At 50.7% G+C, this 22,515-nt stretch overlaps 1 protein-coding gene and 1 pseudogene across 2 annotated transcripts in view; one reads left to right on the top strand and one right to left on the bottom strand.

Annotated features, from left to right (window-relative positions):
• The window catches only part of MAP2K4 (mitogen-activated protein kinase kinase 4), a 94,874-nt gene extending 85,939 nt beyond the window's left edge, over window positions 1-8,935 (top strand). The window contains exons 8-11 of one of the 2 annotated variants that reach the window (XM_065647563.1): window positions 2,349-2,426; window positions 3,439-3,587; window positions 6,950-6,995; window positions 8,414-8,935. In XM_065647563.1, coding sequence (XP_065503635.1) covers window positions 2,349-2,426; window positions 3,439-3,587; window positions 6,950-6,995; window positions 8,414-8,527 — 387 coding nt within the window. In that variant the 3' untranslated portion in view covers window positions 8,528-8,935. The other variant, XM_065647564.1, reaches the window with a different exon arrangement.
• Window positions 8,936-11,122: 2,187 nt separating this feature from the next.
• On the bottom strand, window positions 11,123-17,323 carry LOC135995925 (large ribosomal subunit protein mL38-like; annotated as a pseudogene).
• Window positions 17,324-22,515: the final 5,192 nt, after the last annotated feature.

Below are 22,515 nucleotides of genomic sequence, written 5' to 3'. Positions count from 1 at the left end.
CAGGAGGATGCCAGGGGAGCCCTGCGCGGAGGGAAGGCAGGACTGGCTGGTGCCACAGCCACCACGCAGGACTGGGCGCTGCTGGTGTTGGAGTCCGGCTGTACTGGGGGGGCTGCGGAGCTGTGTGGGGACCGTAGGCAAACACAGCTTTTGGGGAGGGAAACGTCCTTCGTGCTGCCCATGGCATTGGGAGAGGGCAGGGTAGACACAGCATCGCTCCTGAGCGTGATTGGTGAAAGTCCCTGGAAACTCCTTTTCAGTCCGTAACCTCCTGGACAAGGGGACAGAGGAGGTGCCTACTGGGCCACCTCTAATGATGATCTGTTGTTGATGCCATGTTCTTCTATCCACCTTCCTACTACTGGCATTTTGTGTTTGCTTTCTCATGCGTATTTTGTTCACAGAAATACATCACTGAGAGCATTCAGAGGTCTTTTTATACCCATTAGGTGATGTTATTCCATGTGTTACTTCCAAGCAGAGGACAGCTTTGATTTAGAAGTCTGGTCTCCTGTTGTCCTTTCTGAGCTCGAGTGTGAGCCAATGCTCATCCACAGGATCCTCCTTGAGATGTTTTGCTTCTTACTGAAATGTCCAGTAACCTCCTGAAACATCCCAGAGCATCCAGATCCTGCATGTTTACTGCTTATCAATCCTTCCTACCCTGAAATAAGCAAGTAGCAGGGGCTGGGAATAGACATTTTCCATTCAGATCCTCACCCCTCTTGTTGTTTTCACATACATTGCCCACTGTCAGCTATAAAATTGTGCAGAAATTGTCATTGTATTTCTTTTCCCTGCATTTAAAAATAAATGGGTGGTTATATTAGCAATTAATTTGGTATTAGCTGATTTGGTAACTGTTGATACGGTGTACCCAGTCTGGAACGACTGAACTCCTCCAGCAAAGAGGATGCTGGGTTGAGAGCAGTTAGAAATGCGGGTTTACCTGCAGTGTGTGGTTGCTTTTGACTGAGCTACAAGATGAGCATGTGAAGGGCTGATGGCAGGTTTCAGTTTAATTTCGGTAACTTTATTATTTTGCGTGCCCTCCCACCAGAATCATTGAAAAGTCTGTCCAGGTCATGAGAAGAATTATTAATACGTGAGCTTAAGATGAATAGGGGATAAGAAAGCAAAGCGAAAGGCAGCCCCAGGAGGGTGGGAAGACAGCGTGTTCAGGACATGGCCCTCGAAGCCAGCCTGTTTGAAAGCAGATGCTGTCACTGGAAGCAGGGACGATAAAACACCAGTAGCACTGGGAGGGCAGTAAACCATCTGCTGAGGACTGGTGGAGACAAGAAGGTTGTAGGAGAAGCCACATGAAGAACCACTGAAACTTGGTGGAAACAACTTCTCTGTTCTTTATGTGGGCGTGCACGTGTGGTGGGCAGGACTTCATTCATTGTGTGGCAGTCTTCAGCTGGCATCTGACATGAAATTGTATTAAAATCTAGTTTACAAAGCAACCAGGGCTGTCATGGTGTTTCCTGTACTTGGTAATTTAGTGTTTTATTGCCAATTCAGGTCTCTGTTATTGTTGTGGTCAAAACTGAAGGAGACCCTCTTTCTTTTGACATTTTATTAATTACATTTTTAACAAAAGAAGGCAGAATTGATGTTTCTCATAAAGATGACATGCAAAGTTTAAAGTTGTTTTATGCTGGTTCACCTCTCTGGATAACTCACTCTTAGGTGCAAATCACACATGTGTCTTGATACTGTTTTCTGTGGAAAACTTTTTGGATGCTGAAGACCTTGTAACAACATAGTTGCCTTCAAGGGTTACCCTAAACCTTGTAAAGAAGAGCTGTTCTTAAAATCCATTGGTTTTGATACCTCCTGAGGTTTAGCAACCAGCAGACGGTTGGGAAGAAGAGTTCTGATAGATGCTGCTAAACCTCAGTTCCCTGGGCTGGTGGATGAGATTATGTTTATTCCAGTTCTTATGATCCCTAGGGACAACTTTGCTGTAAAAACAGAGAAAGCAAGACTTTGTATTAAAGAGATCTTAAAGTTAAACCAAACTAAATAAATAGTAAAAATTATTCTAGCTTCTTGTACAAAAGGAAAGCAAAACAAAACTAAACAAAACAGAAGAGGATTGGACTGTGCTGAACTGCTGTTTCAGGTCACCTTGTGCACTATATGTCCATAAAATCACTGTTCGATTCCTTAAGATGTTTCTCTGTTGGGCTGGTACGTCTGCCCGAGCAACACGTTTGCCTCTAGAGCTGTGCCACACTCTGCCCAGTGAGACAAACTTAAGAGTTTTGTCTAAGTTGGTAGATGCTTCTCATTCCTTCCTGCATGGCACAGATCTTGACTGGTCCTTCCTCCCGTTTCAGCCTGAAAGGATAGATCCAAGCGCATCCAGGCAAGGCTACGATGTCCGCTCGGATGTCTGGAGCTTGGGGATTACACTGGTAAGTGCGTGGCTTCAGCCGTCGCTGCGCGGGACCTTCCCCAGCGGGTGGCCTTGGCTTTGCAGTGCGGTGGAGTTGGTTGGTGTCAAACATGCTTGAAGCAAAGCCCAGCTCCTCTGCTGGGAAGATTTGCATGTTGTGATGGAAGCGGGCACCTCCTGGCTCAGAAACCATAGAACTCCCTTCAAGGCAGATGGCTCTCCTGAACCCCTGAGGATATGTTGAGCTGGAGCCATGTTTTGCAGAGAAAGAGGTGTGAACAGGGAAGAGATGTTGGATCATACATGAATTTTGTCTTCAAAATCTCAAACGAGAAGGGATGGTGAGCGTGGTGGTGCAGAACAGAGCAGCCAGCCTGTGTCAATCAGCCTCTCACAGCCCTGGCACCTGGTGTGCTTCGTCTGTGCAGAAGACTTAATCCTCGATCCTGGTTGCTGATTCCCCCCTGGCTTAACCACAGCACTGCTGGGTGCACACACTGATAAATGGAAAAAAAATCTTCCCTTCTCAAGGCAGTCAAGTAGAAGAGGAAGCAGAAGCAATAAGTATGAACCAGTAGCTTCTGTCTTCCCCACTGCTGTTTCAAAATGCTCATTTTCATTGTCCTGTGAGGAGCAGGGGGTTGGACTCGATCCTTACAGGAGGATCTTGAGACATTCTACAATTGTGTGATTCTCATTATGCATTTTCTCTAGTGGTTGTTAGGATGCTTGGGAAGGGACTGGAGGATTTTACTCTCCTGCTTTTGAACACCTTAGTGAGAGCATTGGTTCATTTTATAGTCAGTGGGGGAGAAGATATCGTCAACGTGAAAGCGTGGCGCAGCCAGCGTAGACCTGGAGGTGCTAACGCAGGCAGTAGAACTTGGTGGTGGGTACAACTTCCCCTCCTCTTCTCTCAGCTGAGCTCTGCGTGGGGAATGGGATGAACTTCATCTTAGTCTTCCTTTTGGGAGGTTCAGGGTCCCTGCACACGTTTTCTTTCTTGGCCTGATTGAGCTGTCTCTCTGCAGTATGAGCTGGCCACGGGGCGATTCCCCTACCCCAAGTGGAACAGTGTGTTTGACCAGCTGACACAAGTAGTAAAAGGAGACCCACCACAGCTGAGCAACTCAGAGGAAAGGGAGTTCTCCCCGAGTTTCATCAACTTCGTCAACTTGTGGTAAGTGTTTCCTACTGAAAGCACTTTGGCTTGTCTTGTTTTGTTGTTGCTCGATATTGGGCAGGGGTCATACGCCAAGCGCTTCCTCGGTTTCGCACTCCTGCGCTAACGTGACGGTGAGGACCTTTCGCATTTCACTGCTTTGGAGGTGACGGGAGACTTGGCTGGGTGGGAGCTAAAGAGCAGACATTTGGAAACTGCCCTTCAGGGAAAGAATGAGGAGAAAACCTCTGAGAGTCTGTGCTTGGGAGAGACGTGATGAGCCCCATGGCAGGAGGTTTGTGTGACCAGGTAAGGGCCTGGCCTGTGCATCCCATTCCTTGGTATGACACGGCTGTGACAGACCTGCTGTTTGTCCCCTCTCTTGCAGGCAGGAGGTGAGACACAGGCAGTGTGGTCTTGTGGTTGGGCAGAGGCTCTGCTCTGGTCCTGCCTGGCAAGACGCGGAGCAGTCCCGCCCAGCTCTGCTCAGCGCAGTGACTGCCAGGGCCTGGAGCGGGTTGCTGGCTTGGTTGTTCACTCCATGTCTTGTGTCAATCGTATGTCAAGATGAAGACTAGAGATGGTTTTGTGTAGGGCAGGGCCTCTGCAGCGGTCAGCCTTGGCTGGAGGGGTGCAGCGTTGGCGCAGGAGGGGCTGGGGCTGTCTGCCTGCCACATCTGCGTGGGCCTGCTCAGGTTGAGGGCTGATTGTGGAGTATTTTTCTATCAAAATGTGAAAGGTGATCAACATAATGTCATTAACCTAATACCAAGTCACAAGAGATCCGTCAGCAAGACCTGCGTGTCTCTTCTGGGACCCTCTGCCCTGGGCAGAGCCAGGTGGTGGACATCCCCAGCACAGGGGTGTCCATCTCAAAGCTCTGTGACACGGGAAGACCCAGCTGTAGACAGTTTTTCAAGAGGTTTTCTTTCAGGGTTTTCTGTCTGCTGGAGATGTTTTTTGGGTTTGTATTTTACTCTCTTTCAGAATTACGAATTTTTATGGAGCACAGGTTCCACTTTCCAGCTGGCTGTAAGAAAGGCCTGGTTATTGTCTTTGGGCCGCTAAAAACAGCGGCGAAATGGTTTGCTGCTCAAAAGAAGTTGCCATTTTTCAGCCAAAATGGTATAGTAGTTTGTTTGAAAGTCAGAGTTGCTTTCCTGATGTACAGTACAAGCAGTAGTTGGTTTCCCACGTAGTTCTCCATCTCGTCGTTACAGAGTTTTCAAAGGCAGAGCTTGCTCTGTGTGCGCTGGTGAGCTGGGCTCCAGCTCACCCAGCAGAGCAGCCCGTGGGGCAGCTTTGGCCTGTGGGTCTGATTGTGTCAATTCACATTTCCAGCTCATTTATGCCTCCCAGGGCCTGCTGCCAGCATGCATAGAGCACGGGGCACTTTTCAGTCTAATTCTGGTTTTTGTTTAATCTGGCTTTGTAAATAATCTGAATTCTGCCTGGAATATTTATGATGTCTTCACAGCAATACTGTAATAAATATTTGTCTGAATAACCTTTAGTTACGTGGAAACAGTAATCGCGCTGCTAAGCAGGCAGGTGAGTCTCCAAAACACTGCGATTTTAGGTGGTGGCATAAATGCCCTGGGTGTTATCCTACAAATGCGAATCTTATAATCTTCTGGTTTTGTGCATTCAAGAGAGTCCTGCAGTGTTGCTGCCTGCTGGCTGTGCTAAATCAGTGAGGAAATGATCTTTTCAATAATGTTAAAAAGTTTCTGGGATTTGTTTTGGTTTGGGTTGAGTTTTTTTTGTTGGTTTGGTTTGGTTTGCAATTTGCTTTGGATCCCAACAGCACTGCAAATGCCTGGGCGAAACGTTTTTCCCCTTCAGCCCCCCTGTGTCAGGTGCCTGTCTGAAGTCACACGTCAGCTAGAAGTGCTCGCAGCGATTCAGGTTTCTGCTCCAGAGCCTGCAGAGTCTCCAGGCTGTGTCTGGTTTCGGAGCCCCGTGCTGGCAGCTCGGAGCGGTTTGTGCGCCGGGCAGAGCCGTTGGCCCCGGGGGTGCCCAGCAGGAGATGGGCTGTTCTGCGAAGGGCCCCTGTGGCGCCCGGTGCTGCAAATGGCCTCTCCTGACCGGCAGCTCCATGTTGAGCTGGAAAAGAAGTGGAAGATTTCTAGGGCTACTTTATGAAAGCCTGCATGGAAATTTCAGAGCAAAACTCGGTCTGTGGCCTGAAGTTCTGACTAGTTGCCTTAAAGGAGTTGCAAAGAGTGTATGTGAACCCCCAGACTCACTGAGGTTAGAAAATGAATTGCTGTTGGGTAGCAAGAGCCTGAAGCGAGCATGTTTGCTCAGCAGCTGTGGGATTTCGTGCCCTCTCTGCCCCTGCAGCTCTGCAGGCAGGTACAGAAAAGAGCAGCGTTAATTACCTTCCGCTTCTCTGCATAATTTGGGGCCACACTGTAGCGATGCTGGAGCTTTAGAAAGGTCCAGCCAGAGCCCACAGGGATGGAAATGCAGCTGGTGGGAACTGGACTGAGCTCCCCTCCTTTGGACATGATGCCGCATCCCCCAGTTTCCTTCCCGGCGATGCAGCTCTGGCTCTCAGGACATTGCCAAACCCTGTCCTGCTGCCTCTCTGGCTCCCATCGCCATCGCTTCTCCTGTCCCCTGCCATGTCCCCTGTCATAGGGGCTTTGGTGGCCTTTGCTGTCGGTGCCATCCCTCTGCACTGGGGCTGGGTGGCTGGTGGTTGGCTGGGGTGCTGAGGAGCCCCACGGGAGGGGACGCTTTCCAGCCAAGCCCCCCTGGCCTGTGGGCAGCCCTGTCACCTCCCCTGTCCCTTCGTGCTGCTGGTGGCCCGCTCGGCACTTCATGTGCCACCAGTGCCGGGGATGAGCCAGGAGGGCTCAGGAGCCCTGAGCTGGCCCTGCAGAGCAGTTTGGCCGTCTGCTGCCGGCTGCAGCCTGGGCCCTGCAGAGATGATGGCGTGGTGCCTGCGTCCCCGGCCCGTGCCCTGGCGGGCAGTGCTGGCTCCCCGCTGCCCGCCTGGATGCAAGACAGGCTGGTTGCTGCTCCCAAAACTTGTGGTTGTGCTGCAGCCAAACCCGTCTCCATATGGAAGCAGCAGCAGTCAGGGTGACATTCGCATTGCAGCTCCCTTGAGCTCTGCCCCAGCAGGACTTGTTGGTTGCCACGCTTGCTGCTCACCCGTGTGGGGATGGAGGGAGACCCTGTGGTCACTCAGTGCGACAAGGATGGTTCTTCCAGAAAACAAATTCCTGGACTTGACTGGCATGGGAGGCAGTGAATCCCACTGTGACAGCAGTGAATTCAATGTTGTGTTCTGTAAAAAATTGCGTTTGATGTCTGTAACAATTTCCCCAATCCTACCTTCTCCTAATTATCTTTCTGCTTTTCTTTAGCCTTACAAAGGACGAGTCCAAAAGGCCAAAGTATAAAGAGCTTCTGGTGAGTGTGAAGCGGGGCTGCCTGTGCCGGTCACACAGCGGAGCTGAGTCACGCGTCCGAGGTCACTCTTTGTCTCCTCAGGCCATCAAGGCAGGGCGTTCAGCTCCGTGGCCTGCAGAAGGTCACCACCTCCCTGTCATTGTCTCTGGCCTGTCGTCATGGTGATGGCCGAGATCATTAGTGCCTGTACATAAATACAGGACATCAGCATGGGGGTCAGTGCCCCGTTGCAGAGGGGCAGTGACCCGGGAGGTGGGCAGGCCCGGGCAGAGCGCGCTGGCCGTGCTGTGAATGCCGCCTGTGCCTGGGGCCCTGGTACTGCGCAGGAACCCCGGTGAACAGCTGACCGACACCGTCACCTGTCAGTGCCTCCAACGCACTGGCCGCGCAACGAGGTTGAGAGCGCTCAGAAAAAAGCGATACCTGCAAGAGCACGGCTCTGGAGTGAGACAGCAGCAGAGCCTGTCTGATGGGGGTGTCCTGAAGTAGGGAACACTGTGAGGCTTTTGAGTTGGATAAGTCACGCTTGGCAACCGTGCCCCTTCAAGGAGCTCTGGGTGTCTGGAAGCCACCTCTTCGGGGGATGTGTGAAGCTGTGCACTGGTCCCTGATGGTGGTGGTGGGATACAAAAGGAGTTTGCCTGGAGTCCTGACCCGGAGAGTCACCGTGTTGTTACTTCCCAGATTCTCTTGAGTTGGGTCCCACCAGTGGCAGGGCCTGCGGTGATAGGACAAGGGGTGATGGTTTTAAACTAAACGAGGGAGATTCAGGCCGGACATGAGGAAGAAATTGTTGCCCCTGAGGGTGGTGAGAGCCTGGCCCAGGTTGGCCAGAGAGGTGGTGGCTGAACCATCCCTGGAGACATCCCAGGCCAGGCTGGACGGGGCTCTGAGCAACCTGAGCTGGTGCAGATGTCCCTGCTCATGGCAGGGGGGGCACTGGGGGAGCTGGGAAGGGCCCTTCAACACAAACCGTTCTGTCATTCTGTGTGTGGCCTCCTGGGTAGAGCAGAGGGTCTGAGTTCAGAACTGGGCTTGCATCCTCATCTGTTTGACCTCTGCAAGCTGTGTCTCCCTGTCACTCCTGCCTCCCTGTTGCTGACAACGCTGACGATGAAACTTCTCTTGAAAGTATTTCAGTGCATGTCCAGGCTGCAAAGGAGCCAGATGCTGCTGATGCTGCACCCTCGCTGCCTCCTGCCCAGCAGTTCCTGACATCCAGAGTCCCACCCCACCTCTGTACTACACCTTATGGATTCACCATATGTCAAAGCCATGGACCCGGTGATGTCCTGCTGTCCCACAACCACCACACAGCCCTGGGTTCTTGAATCAGGAAAATCCATATGCTTTTATCTAGGGTAGCCAGCATGTCAGAAGGGTGAATGTAACCTTGTTGTCTCTTTATCTGATTCCAGAAACATCCCTTCATCCTGATGTATGAGGAACGCACAGTGGATGTTGCATGCTATGTTTGTAAAATCCTGGATCAAATGCCAGCAACTCCCAGCTCTCCAATGTACGTCGATTGATATTGCTGCTACATCAAACTCTAGAAAAAGGGCTGAGAGAAAACAAGCTGTAAAGAATTTTCATCACATATTGCAGTGTTTTTAATGCTCGCCCAGACACCATGTGCAATAATATTGGTGTTATTTCCATCCTGTCTGTATACTGTTGTCACATATAAAGTGCATCCCTGTAATACCTGATCACACAGTGTTAGTGTTGGTCAAAGAGAGACCTCATCTTGCTCTTTTGTGGACATATTCATGAAATGTGGAAATAAGTACATTTATTTGTTGACTGTGATTGGATAGCACCTAAAATTCATTTCTAGACTCAAAACTTGGAGACTTCTCAGCAGCTACTGGAAAGATTTTTCTCTCAAACTCTTCCAATTGTTGTTTCAAGTAATAATAAAAAGCAAACAAACAAAATTTAGGCGTTGTCTGTCTGAACATTAAGAGACTTTGCCTGGAGGGAGAAGAACTTGCTTAACCAACGAGATGCTTTGCCTTCTGGAACTAGAAAGGCAAAGGAGAATTTTATTCTTCACAAAGTGCAATAGATATACTGCTATGAAATTCTGTTGCTTTACAGTCACAGTGTACTTCCTGGGGACAGTGTGCTCAGCTGAACTTCTGTTAAAGAGAGATCATGTTAAATATAGTGAGTATGTCTTTACCAAAAATATGTTGCGTTGAAAGAGGCTAACATTAAACTATTCAGAGATGAGACATAATGTATTCTTTCTCCTTTTACCAAGCCAACCACTCTTCACTCTTAACTAGGTGTCCTGTAAATTGTTACCTGGTAAGATAAGACCTTTGACCTGAAGAATTATTAAACTACTCGATTGAATTTAACCTGCTTGTGACCTGATTTATAGCAGCACAGCACTCACCACCAGCTGGCTTTGCTTTGACTTCAACCAGCACCTTTCAAAGTCTGCAGCTGTTTTAATGAGCCGCAAATGAATGTCTGTGATTTCTGGCCAGTGCTTCTTGTGGTCCTCCCTGTCCCCAGCCCTGACACTGGCGCTTTTTCACTGACCCCCAAGACGAGCCCAGCGGTGCTGTCACCTCCCAGTGTTTCCCACTCTGCAGGCAGGTGGGTGGGGACGTCCCCACCGCCCCAGGGTCTGTGCCCACCCAGCTGCTGCATCACGCTCTGCTCGGCTCATAGAGACCTTATTCACCACCTTCCCGGCATGTAGCCTCTTTTTTTTGTGACCGCCTTGTTACTGCACCCTAGGGCCAACCTCACTGAGATTGGTGCAGACAGAGATGAGGTGGAGATGATAGAGCATTTAATGTCGTGTGGGCTTTCAGCTGACCCAGCAAGGCCAGGTGAGCTGTCATCTTCTGGCGTTCTGCTGAGCAAAAAAGTGCATCAGTTTGGGGTGTTGTGGGTTTTTTTTTTTTTTTTTTTTATGATTGGCATGGTTTTAAAAAATAATTTGTTCCTAAAAACATTATTTTTTTCAAAACTTCGCAGTTTCAGGCACTTTAGTAGCATACTGGGGATACCATGGAGGCTGCAGAGTCTCTGATTTACATTTTGAATTGTCTAGTTTAGGCACTTGGTAGGACTTCGCTGTTAGAGCAACCTGCTGTCAAAGCTCTGTGGCGAAACCAGACCCAGGACGCAAAGAGCTAAAGATGCAATGGGAGCGAAAACACCGCAGTACTGGCAGGATTCCTGAGGAGCGGGCTTCCCACGTCAAGCCAATGCTGTCGAGTGCAAACTGGGCTGATGCAGGAGCACTGGAGACCAGCACGTCCCTGCCCTGGCTGCTGGGCTGGGACAGGAGAGAGCCAAGGCAGCGGTTCTGTGGACACCTGGTGTTTGTGACAGCTGGGCAGCTCCACATCCCACTGCCCATGGGAGCTGGTCCCTACGGCGCCGCGGCCAACGGCGATGCCATCACTTGGGCACAGGGAGGTTCTGTCCTCCAGCCTTCCATGGACTGTGTTCCTCAGGCGAGGCAGCCGCTAAAGTCTTCCCCAAATGGACAAGGCAGAGCTTGCTGTAGTCACTAGTCATTCCCAACAGCTCTGATGGATCAAGTGGATCAGTTGAACAAGATACGCAGCGTATCTAAAGCCGTAATTCCACCCCCCCCAGACCTGTAGCCTTGAAAACTCGGCTTTTCTCAGGCTTGGTGAGTCCCTGCAGCTGTGATTCATCTCACCAGCCTTCAGCCACCACAATGGGACCTGGGCCGCGCTGGGTCCCACGGGTGCTGTCTGGGGGACCGAGGAGACACAGATCCAGGAGCGACAGAGGTGTGCAGAGGGGCTCCGAGTCACACCTCCCCGCTGACAGGGAGCTCAAAACCCTTTTGGAGGGCTGGCACTGACATGGAGCCTCCCAAAAACCGGTTTCTCTCCAACGCAGCTGCCTCACTCACTCTTTCGGCAGGGCTGGGGCCGCTATGCCGCCCGCCCCATCCCGAGCTCCTCGTTACCAGCACAACCAGTTTGTTTTTGACAGATGGAAAATGGAAACACGAAGCTTTGAGCTTGAGTGGACAAAGTCAGGGTTGAGGTGCTGTGGCATGGGTGGCAGTACAGAAGGACAGGTTTAGCTTATTAAACACAGATTATTATAAACTAAGGGTGCACCATTTATTGCAATGTATCTTTATTAAAAAAAGGGTGTATAGTGTTCAGAAGCTGTGAAAATAGTGTAAGAACTGTACATTGTGAACTCTGGTTATTTTTTTTCTTGTACCATAGAAAAATGTATAAAAACTATAAAAAAGCTGATGTGCAGGGATGTTGCCTTATTGTCTGTAAAGTGGAGCTCAGGAACATAACTGTTTCAAAGAGCTTCAGAATATTTTATCCGGTATCCTGGTTTGACTTCCTCCTCTATTTAACATATTATACATGGATCAGAGTGTTTATGTAATAGTTCTATCCTTTTGCCTGCAGGTCAGTTGTAATAAAACTAGGATGCGACTGTGACCTTGTTATTTTCGTTTTGTAAAAGGTCAGATGTGACTGGGAAGAGTCATTAAAAGCTGTTGGAACACTTGGATTCCAGGCCGTTCCAGGGGCAGCTGTATGAGAGAAAAGCAGCCTTTGAAACTGTCCATGCTAAATTTAAAAAAAAAAAAAAAAGCGTGGGGAGACCTGGGGATATTTTACTTCTCTGGCAGGCTGCTGAGCCTTCTGTGCCGCTGAGCTGCTCACAGGAGAGCCTTGTTTGCTGCACAGGCAGGTTCAAATCCAGTTGGTGGTTGGTCTCAAGTGGTGTCCCCAGGGCTCGGTACTGGGGCCACTTCTGTTTAATCTCTTTATCAATGATCTGGACAAGGGGATCAAGTGTACCCTCAGTGAGTTTGCAGACAACACCAAGTTGGGTGGGAGTGTTGATCTGCTGGAGGGTGGGAAGGCCGTACAGAGGGATCCGGACCGGCTGGATCGATGAGCTGAGGCCAGTTTTCTGCGTTTTAACAAGGCCAAGTGCCGGGTCCTGCACTTGGGTCACAACAACAACACTCCAGGCTCAGGGAAGAGCAGCTGGAAAGTGCCCAGTGGAAAAGGACCTGGGGGTGTTGGTGACAGCGGCTGAACATGAGCCAGCGTGTGCCCAGGTGGCCAAGAGGCCACCAGCACCCTGGCTGGTACCAGCACTGGTGTGGCCAGCAGGCCCAGGGCAGCGACCGGCCTGTGCTGGGCTCTGGGGAGGCCAAACCGCGAATCCTGGGGGCAGTTTTGGGCCCCTCACACCAAAAAAGCCCTTGAGGTGCTGGAGCGAGTTGAGAGAAGGGAACGGAGCTGGTGAGGGGCTGGAGCACAAGTGTGATGGGAGCGGCTGAGGGAGCTGGGGGTTCAGCTGGAGAACAGGAGCTGAGGGGAGACCTTCTGATCTCTGACCTGCCTGAAAGGAGCTTGGAGCCAGGGGGGGGGTCGGGCTCTGCTCCCCAGGAACAAGCAGGTGACGGAGAGGACGCTCGGCACAAAGTGCCTCTGCCCATGACGAGATGCCAGCACAAGGCAGGAGGGTCCATCCTCCCTTCCCGCCACCCTGTGGGGGCCACAGTCCCCAGAGTCAAAATATGGGAAGGATAAGCCCAGCCCTTCCCGCCAGCGCAGAGCAGAGCACCTCAAGGGGAGGCCCGGCCCTAGTAAATGCCATACATGGGCTCCTTGGTGTCTCTCTATCTGTCCAGGGGCTGGTGGCATGGGAACTTCACCTGGGGAGGATGGTAAACGGGCGGCTGCACAAATTCAAACACGGGCTCTCTCATATCTGTAAAGGGGTGACACAGGGCAATAGTGAGACGGCGCAGATCCGAACGCCAGGCCCTCCGTCGTTAGCAAGGGCCCCCCACACACACACCGACCAGGGCTGGTCAAGCACGCCCTGGTGAAAGCTCTTGGTGTTATTTTAAAATGCTCATTCAAAATGGCCTTTTAAGAGGTTGTTTCCTCAGACTGCTGTTAGTTTGGAGGAGGATGGCTCCATAAGTGCCAAGTCTGTGCTGTAACAGTTCCCAGACAAGTGCCAGGAACAAGCAGAAGCCCATGGGCACAGCTCGTTCACCGGCCCTGTGCCTCACCCCAGGGCTGCGTCACGGCTCCCCCAGTCCCCCGCACAGGCCGTTTCTTACCAAGAAGCTGATGGAAGACATGGGCAACGGAGTTGTCCTACTGGCACTGGAAAAACGCCAGCCCTGCCGGGGTCAGGACATCCTCATGCTTTCTGTAGAAGTCAAATGTGCTAAAGGTTCGCATCTTGACGCTGTGGCTGGAAACAAAACACAAGCACAAGAGCTGAGGTGACTCTCTTTTCTTGCAGCACTCTGGCAGGCAACTACTTCCCCACATCACCTCAGAGTCTATAAAACAGAGGTGGAAAAGGAAGGCACATCAAAAATCTCCTAGCTTCTCCAGCTCTCTGCACATTTCTGCTCCAGGCAGGAAAAAAACCTCACTTTCTTAACTGCCTGGTTTAAAGCAACAGGACAGCATAGTGCTTGCAGGGCTGGGATTGTGGCTTCAGGCGACACACAAACTCAGAGCAGCCCTGAACAACCCTGCAGACAAAGGAACCTGCTCTCCTCCAGCAGTAATGACCTTGTCATCAGAACACACAAGAACAGCCTGGCCAAGAGAGCGTGACCCACCCAGCCAAAGCCTCAATTACCAGGGCGTGGGCCGAACATCCTCGCTGAAATCGATGGGGCGATTCTTGCTTGAAGAGCAGGAAGATGAAGCGATGGCAGCGAGTGCCCATGGCAGGGAAGGGGGGCAGGTAGTGGCAGATCTCCTTACCTGACTGGATGTCGTTGCCTGGGATATTCGTCCTGAACACACACAAGTTTACTTCACTATATACCCATTCCCTCCCTTAGGGGCCAGCTGATTCCCCCAGGATTGCACATCACTCTGCTATGTTGTGATGTAACCTACGCCCTGTTTGACAAGCAAACAGACAACAGAGGCTGTTTTCACTGGAAAAAAAAAAAAATCACACTCAGCGTTTTGAAAGCTGAACAGCAGCAACACCTGAACTCCTGCATCTTTAGCAGGAGCCAGAACATGCATGTGAAGAAGCTACTGGCAGGAGCACCAGAGAACCCACAGAGCTGTCTCAGCAAATCCTTATTCCCAAGCTCTGTTGAAGGAGTTTCTGCCCGCTCCACTGGGGCTTTCCCCGAGCCCAGCAGCGCGGCTCTGACGTGCAGTACTCACACCAGCCAGTGCAGGTACTCCGAGTGCACGTTTCTTCAACGTCCATCTGCAACAGAAAAAGGCGACTTCGTGATAGTATCATAGAATCGTTTGAGGTGGAAGAGACCCTCAAGATCATCGAGTCCAAACATAACTCAACTTTGGCACTAACTCACGTCCACAAGAACCTCATCTACACACCTTTTAAACTCTTCCCGGGATGGTGACTCCATCACTGCTCTGGGCAGCCTGTTCCAGTACTTTACAACCCTTTCCAGGAAGAAATGTTTCCTAATATCCAATCTGAACCGCCCCTGGCACAACTTGAGGCCGGTCTTTGCATCAACCCCAAAGTGAGAACCCCCAGACCCGCTTTGAACCAAGGGGGTGGCTCAAGACCGCCCAGTAATTCTTTCCTAGCAGAAAAGTACCTCATTCTTATAGGACTGAGCTTAAAATGAGAACTCGACAGATGTTATTCCAAGATTAAAGGGACTTCTTGGTCAGCTGCTTTACCGTGCCTCAGTTTCCCAGAGCAAGCAGTGGCAGCTAATGCACTTGCCAGGCAGACTGCTGAGGGAGAGGAGTCTGCAGGGAAACAAAAGATGGGAGTCAGGGAATTGCCTCCACTACACTGCGACACCAGTCCTGTCTCATCTCTCAACTGCTACAGGTTTGGGGAGGCTACAATCTTTCCTGCATATGTACCACATCCCTACTCAGAAGATACGGCATCGTCTCGGCTGTTCAGCCAAAAGAAACAGCAGCAAACAACAGCACAGGGAAACAATCCTGTTTAAACATGTTCTTTTTAAAGAACCTGTTACTCACCTGGATTTGTGAGCAACACAGTCCACAGGGAGCCTTTACCTGCCTCGGATGACACTGCGGGGGGACTGGAAGCCTAAACGAGCAACACAAACAGAATGTCAATCACTGAAACAACAGGTTCCATTAAGACCAGGTCATAATTTCCAAGGCAAAGAACACGAACTGGTCACGGGCACAGCCAGGACACAGCACAGACCAGGCATGGCCATGACACCAAGTAATCCAGCTCCACCTGAGAGCCTGCAGAGCCTTAATAAACATCAGCCTGCTAACAGACAACCATCCTGTTGCAAAGCTCTGTCTTTATCACGTCCAAGAAGCATGTTTTGTTCATCACAGAGGAAATACCCTTCTAAACAAAATTCCCCGGGGCAGACAATGCCCATCAGGAGCGTCTGACAAAACCACAGAGGCTTCCCGTGGGGACAAGGCTGTGCCCAGCTCCCCCCACACACCTCTGACGGAGTCATCATGTTCCCATACTACACCGGCACAACGTGCTCGTCTTCTTGGCTGTACTCCACCCTCAAGGTGACCCAGGGGGGGGACGTGGCCCATTGGAACAAGTCACAAAACACCACTCAGCCATGCGCTGCTTGTGGAACAGGCCACTGCTCTTTTCCCACTCAGCTCTGACCTTGTCGAGGGGGATCAGCGCTACGAGGAGAGGGAAATGCTGGAGGTGACACCGGAGGACCCAGCCCGGCCGGGGCAGGGAGCGGGCAGCGGGGCACAGACCAGTCCGGAGCCACGCTGCTCTTTCCATCTCAGCATTCTGGAGGTTCTCCCTCAGGATCTTTTTTCTTGCCTTGATTTCCTCTGCCCGCAGCAGCTTCTCATGCGGCAGGCTGATGTCGGTCTTTGGCTCTTCAGACAGAGGTGAAAAAATCACGTACAAGAAAAATTCCAATACCCAAAATACCCCAAACAAAACCCGTGAAGAGTGTTAGAGAGGCTGTGAAAGAGACGCAAACTCCAAGACAGCAGAGACTCGATTCTAGCCCCTCTGCCTTCCCTCTGCACCTCCACGCTTCTGCCTCCTCCTCCTCCGCCAGCTCATCGCACCCCCAGACCCAGCAGTTTCCCAGCCAAGGAGCAGCTCTGGTCTCTGTGGCTGCTCTGCAGCCAAACTGGATTATCTGCTGCAGGGGGTCTAAAGCTCTGGTTCCTGCTCTGGTTCCTCTGACACTACTGGGTTTAGGATGAGAGGAAACGGCCTCAAGTTGCCCCAGGGGAGGTTAGGGTTGGATCCCGGGAAGAGTTTCTTCCTGGAAAGGGCTGCTGGGCATTGGAATAGGCTGCCCATGGCAGTGGTGGAGTCAGCATCCCTGGAGGGGTTGAACGGACACGGAGATTAGGTTCTCAGGGATATGGGTTAGTGCCAGGGATGGGTTATGGTTGGGCTCGATGGTCTTGAGGGTCTTTTCCAATCAAATGATTCTGTGATTCCAAGGAACCACTTCTTTACTCTGCTCCATGTCTCTTGGCAGGTCCTGGCCAGCCTCCCTCCTTCCAGAAAACTGCCATCCAGTTCCCTGAAGACATCTGCATTCTGCAAACTTCTATATCAGAAAAGGGCCAACCTTGTGCCAAAGCCCCTCATCTGCTCTTTCCAGGGTGCATTTTGGGGCAAAATGCGGCCCCAGCCACAGCTTTCCTGACCTCTAGCAGCAAAACCCGCACAGCGCAGCCCCTTGGGCGAGTACCTGGCTGGGGGCTGCTGTGCTGCTGGCCCGTCTGCCACCAGCGCGGCTTCCTGCTCTCCTTCTCCCCCAGCCTCAAGTACCGACTGAAACTGCGGGATTTTTCCAGCGCTTCTAAGTTGCTGACGTCAATATCCTCGTTGGGCATCGGCCCCAGCGGGGCTGCCCGCTTGAGAGCGCAGCTAGGAATGGAGAGTGAAGAGAAGCTGCTAAAGTCATGTACCCTGTGATTCACTTACAAAAGACGCACCCATCATTAACCAATGACATGAGAAACGCTTTCTGACCATCTGCAAAACGAGGGGAGGATGATCCCCAGTGTTCCCCAGCGCTGATAAAATAAAGAAAGCCGCTGAACAGTAGAATTGACTCTGCTGTTAAGTTCCCGCTTTCTACAGAGACGAGAGAGCCCGGGAAGAACCGGAGCCACCCCCGCCTCCGCGAGCTGGCGACGCCAGGAATTCCGGCGCCCGAGCGCTCCTCCCGCCACGCCCCGAGCGGCTCCCGCTGCCCGCCCAGGGGGAACCCGGGCTCCCCGGCCCGGGACTCACCGGCCGTGCCGGACGCCGCACAGCGCCGCGCTCAGCTGGGACACCGCCATGGTGCGCGCCGCCCGCAGTGGAAGGCCCCGTTACCATAGCGACAGGGGCTGCGCCGCGCGGGCCTGGCTTGGAAGGCCCCGCTGCCATAGCAACGGGGCTGTTTAGCGCGGAGCCTGACTAGAAACGCCCCCCCAGCCCCGCGGGACGGGCTTTTCCCTCCCCGGGAACCCCTCCCCATCGCCGGCCTTGCTGCTCCGGCCGGGCAGAGCCCGCTGAAGGGACCGGAGTGGCCCTGCTGTCACCCCGGGGTACCAGGACAGGAGCCAGCACAAGAGCCATTTTTTTTTTCAGAAATCGGCCCAAAAAGGAAAAGCTGCAGTTCTCTGTGAGCTGTGGAACATAGTGGGGATGCTGGGGGGAACCCCAGGGCAGAGTCACAGCATCCCAGGCTGTTTGGGGCTGAAGGGACCTCTGGAGACCCCCCAGCCCAACCCCTGCTCACGCAGGGTCACCAGAGCAGATCACACAGGTCGGGCCAGGCGGGTTTGAATGTCTCCAGAGAAGGAGACTCCACACCCGCTCTGGGCAGCCTGGTCCAGGCTCTGGCACCTCCCGGCAAAGAAGTTTCTCCTCATGTTCAGCTGGAACCTCCTGTGCTTCAGTCTGTGCCTGCTGCCCCTCACCCTGGCGTTGGGCACCACTGAACAGAGTCTGGTCCATCCTCTGACACCCACCCTGAGATATTGATCCCATTGATCAGGTCCCTCTCAGCTTCTCTTCTCCAGCTGAACAGCCCCAGCTCTCTCAGTCTCTCCTCATGAGAAAGATGCTCCACACCCCTCAGCATCTTTGTAGCCCAGCGCTGGACTCTCTCCCATAATTCCTTGTCCTTCTTAAACTGGGGAGCCCAGAACTGGACACACGACTCAGATGGGGCCTCACCAGGGCAGAGCAGAGCGGGAGGATTCACCTCCCTCGACCTGCTGGCCACGCTCCTCCTCATGCACCCCGGGTACCATTGACCTTCTTGGCCACAGGGCACGTTGCCGGCTCATGGTCAACCTGTTGTCAACCAGAACTCCTGTGACAGCTCGGCCTTGCCCGGCCTTGCAGCTCGGCCGAGCCCCTGCGGTGCCCTGAGGCCTTTGGTTGTCCAGCCCAGCAGCTCCTGTCCCAGAGCCAGCGCCACGGCCGGCGGGATCCACCCCCACGGGGGCAACTGCCTCCCGGTAGCGCTGGCCGGGTGGCCAGTGGCACTCGCCCTGGGGGATGGAGGCCAGACAAACAGGGCAGCTGGAGCTGTATTGGTTTCACTGGTTACCAGGGTATTCTGGTAAAAGCAACAGCTTTCCTCAGCTAATCCAGACAGCCCTGCGTGAGCCTGGAGTCACTATAAAAACAAACTGAAGGAAATCAGACAAAGCTCCTTGGAAATGCACGGAGAGGAAAAAACAGCTTGGACACTTCACTTGGGATTGTTGCTTTCTGGAAGAAGGCCTTTAAAAACCAGAACATCCCAGAGCAATCTCCAGACCCAAGGACCTGGGTCAACTGATTTCTACCCTCAAATATTGGCTTCATCATTCAAGGTCAAATTGGCAGTTTCTCCAACCACCATGTGTGGCTTTTTGGCTCCAGAGAAGGATGAGTATTTCCTTCCCAGCTCCGTCAGCAAAGTAGTGGCACACGCAGATTCATGTGCACAAAACTGTCATTTTATCTGAGTATGGCAGCGGCCCTAACGGCATTTGCTTTGATAGAGCTGTCTCAATAAGGCATTGAACAAGTCCTCGTACACACGGAATGGTGCAGCATGCTACAGAAATTAATGCTCCTGCTACTACAATTAAAGAAGTAAAAACAGATACTATCATTTCTTTCCATTTTCCAAACCAAGATTCTAACAATCCCGTGAGTGGACTATCCCTGAATTCTCAGCCAATTCTTCTGCTAAAGTCGTGAGTCCTTGCGAAGCTCTGGTTACACACACACCACCTTTTTCTGCCAACATCGCATCTAGGACCATGTTATTTTCCCATGCCATTCTACTAGTAGCATCTAATTGTTCGGCGATTCCTTTAACTGCTTGTCTAGTATAACTTATAAATCAGTTATAATAAATGTTATTTATCCAGTCTGCATTCTGGTTTATAGTTATCGACCAGAGTAAAAAGGATTAAAAAACCACCATTACTTGATTTCTTGCTTTGTGTTCATTGGGGACCCCTCTGGAAACCCCAATCGAATCGACATAAATTCTGCCATCAAAGGAAAACCCTAAACTCCTTTTTCTGTTGCCGTGGTGAATCACAGTGTTCAAATGCCAGGGTAAAAGGAATTGCCAATTGAAGAATGTCACAGGTGCCTTCCCAATGCGGGGGGTAAAATGGAATGAAGTGTCATCTTCACACAGTACCACCAAAGATCCACTCAAGAAGCATTTGAGGACATATGAGGATCAACGTCCCATGACTCTACACACCTACTCATGTTCCTAGGAACCCGGTATCATTCCTGCCCCATTGTGAGAGACAGGCAGTATGATTTCTAGTTATTCCTGAAAATGCCAGGGGAATTTTGATATTTTTCCCCTGTAAGGCTTGAAATAGTAGGGAGAGAGTATGACACGACTTATTTCCCCATGCCGTAGAGTCTTGGTATAAGGCTAAGATGCACTGCATCCCCTGTTAATCCTTGCGCCATCCCAGAGGGAAGGGACCACCTGTGCCACAGGCCTTCCTGGTGCACACACACCGCAATTGCTCTTCTTTAGGCTTTGCACTGTATATTTGATCCATTCTACCCAGGCATTTGTATCTCCATATCCTGTTTCTACTTCAAAGGTTTCTCTTAGATCTGATATTTCTACAACAGTGACAACTTTAGGGTCATTTGGCAGGACCCAAGGCCCTGTTTAGAGGCTTTTGATTAATTCTTCATTACGATTGTTCTTTAACACTTACATTTTGAACCTTCCCAGGGCATCTTTTCCACTAATGTCTGGTCATGATCCATAAACCCCACTTACTGAATCATCTATTCCCTGTATTGTAATTAGCAAAGGGTTGCACTGCAGGGACTCACATCCCAAAACCCATGCACTTATTTAAATAATCCTTAGACTCAGTTCCCTTCGACACACGTATTTGATTTCCTAACTCGATTGTCTTTAGCTCTTACATCCCCACAATTAAGGATCTGGTGAGCATCTACTCAAATTGTTAGGGAACCTGCAGTTTCAGTGTTGTCAATGTTAAGTAACCCATTTGTAAATTTTACATAATACAGGATTAATAATTCCCAAAAGTTCCATTTCATTTTCATCTCTGTATCTTTAGTCGAAGGGGGTCGTCAGTTGTCGGTACTTGCCACTCATCCTTGTCCTTTTGAGGTTCGATTGGCCCTTTAATCCATGTGTAATGAGGCCACTGTTTCTCAGCTTGTTGTACTGCTGTCTCAGTGATCAGCAGAACTTGAAATGCTCCTTCCCAATCTGGCTCAAGCTTAGTTTCCTTCCAGGATTTGACCAGGACCCAGTTTCCAGGCTGAAACTTGTGAGCTGCAAACTCTAAAGGCAGAGTTTGTGCTAGAAGCCCTTGGTGCCTGAGAGAAGATAGAAAAGAAGACAACCCGAGCATACGGTTTTTGAGAAACACATCCTTAGTTTCAACTGTGGGGTCCATCCATTATTTCTGCTCAGGTATGGTAGCCCAAACTGCCTTTCATAAGGTGAAACTCCTATATCCTTGTGAGAAGCAGTTCTGATTCTCAACAAGGCTCTAGGTAGACATCTAGTCCAGGATAATTTAGTTTCTAATACTAATTTTGACAATTGCTTCTTTAAGGTCTGGTTCATCATTTCTACTTTTCCAAATGAAGGGGGATGCCAGGGAGTAGGAAGATCCCAAGATATCTCTAAACCGTCCCTTAGTCTTTGCAGGATCCTGGAGGTAAAATGTCCCCGTTGATCTGAGTCTATATTTTCCACTATTCCATATCTAGGAATAATTTGTTTTAAAATCACTTTTGCTACCACTGACACCATGGCAGTGCTCAGAGGGAAAGCTTCTACCCACCCGGCAAGGTGATCAACCAACGCTAGTGTGTATTTAATTTGACCAGCTACAGGTAAATCAACTTGAATATTTTGAAAGAGTTGTGAACTTGGACTCCGCCCTCCTGCAGGCTGTTTTCTAAGTGCCTTTTTATTTATTTTTTCACAAACCACCCACCTTTCACAAATTTGCTTGGCTACAGTATAAATTCCAGTACACCCATGTTTTCATAACGCTATGTCACACATTGCTTGTGTTCCTCAATAACTCTCCTGATGTAAAATTGCTAATACCTCCCTCATGATTTGCTTATTTAACATTTCTCTACCATCTGGGAATACCCATTTCCCACCCTGTTCCCTGGCTCCTAATTCTTGGAGGGCTTCTTTTTATTTTTCATTGAAAACTGGAATTCCTTATGGGGCCAGGACCTCAAGCATGAGATGACTTATAGTTATTTCTTCAGGTTTTAAGGCTGCTTCTCAGGCCATTTCATCTGCTGCTTTCCCCTGGCACAAAAGGAGTTTCCCCTCTGATGCCCATTAACGTGTACTACAGCCACCTCTGTTGGTGACATCAGATTACGTAACACTTTTCCAAGTAGTTCGTCATGAACCAATTCTTTCCCTTTGCTATTAATTAGACCTCGTTCTTCCCAGTTTTTCCCAAAGGTGTGCATATCTAGAATCATTACAGATGGTACCTTCTTTTCCTTCTAACATTTGCAGTGCCTGAAGGACAGCTTATAGCTGGCATGTTTGAGCTGACCAGTTATTAGGCAACCTTCCCGTTTCTCTTATTTCACCACTGGCACCTTCAATGGTGGCACACTCACCGTGTCTTTTCCCCTGCATTACTCTTGAAGACCCAGCTATGAAGAGGTGCAGCCCATTGTCAGCTCTCCATAGGAAAGCAGCAGGGTTTCATTTCCTGCTTTCTTCCACCAGAAGAGCGGTTGCTGCTGCAGGTTGCACACACACTCTGGCCAACCTCGAGACACTGGGTCTAAGAGCTTAGATAAGTGTGCCACTAGTTGTCACTTCCCCCCAGCCCACTTGCTGGTGGGGCAGTGTGAGAGGCAGAACAGGCCTCCGCTCTGTGCAAGCGTTGCTCAACAATAACAAAAGCATCTCTGTATTATCAACACTGTTTTTAGCATAAATCCAAAACATAGTCCCATACTAGCTACCATAAAGAAA

Source organism: Caloenas nicobarica, chromosome 18 (genome assembly GCF_036013445.1).
Source record: "Caloenas nicobarica isolate bCalNic1 chromosome 18, bCalNic1.hap1, whole genome shotgun sequence".
NCBI lineage: Eukaryota > Metazoa > Chordata > Aves > Columbiformes > Columbidae > Caloenas > Caloenas nicobarica.
Note: the sequence above shows the minus strand (reverse complement) of the source record. Positions and strands in the feature narration are given on the sequence as shown.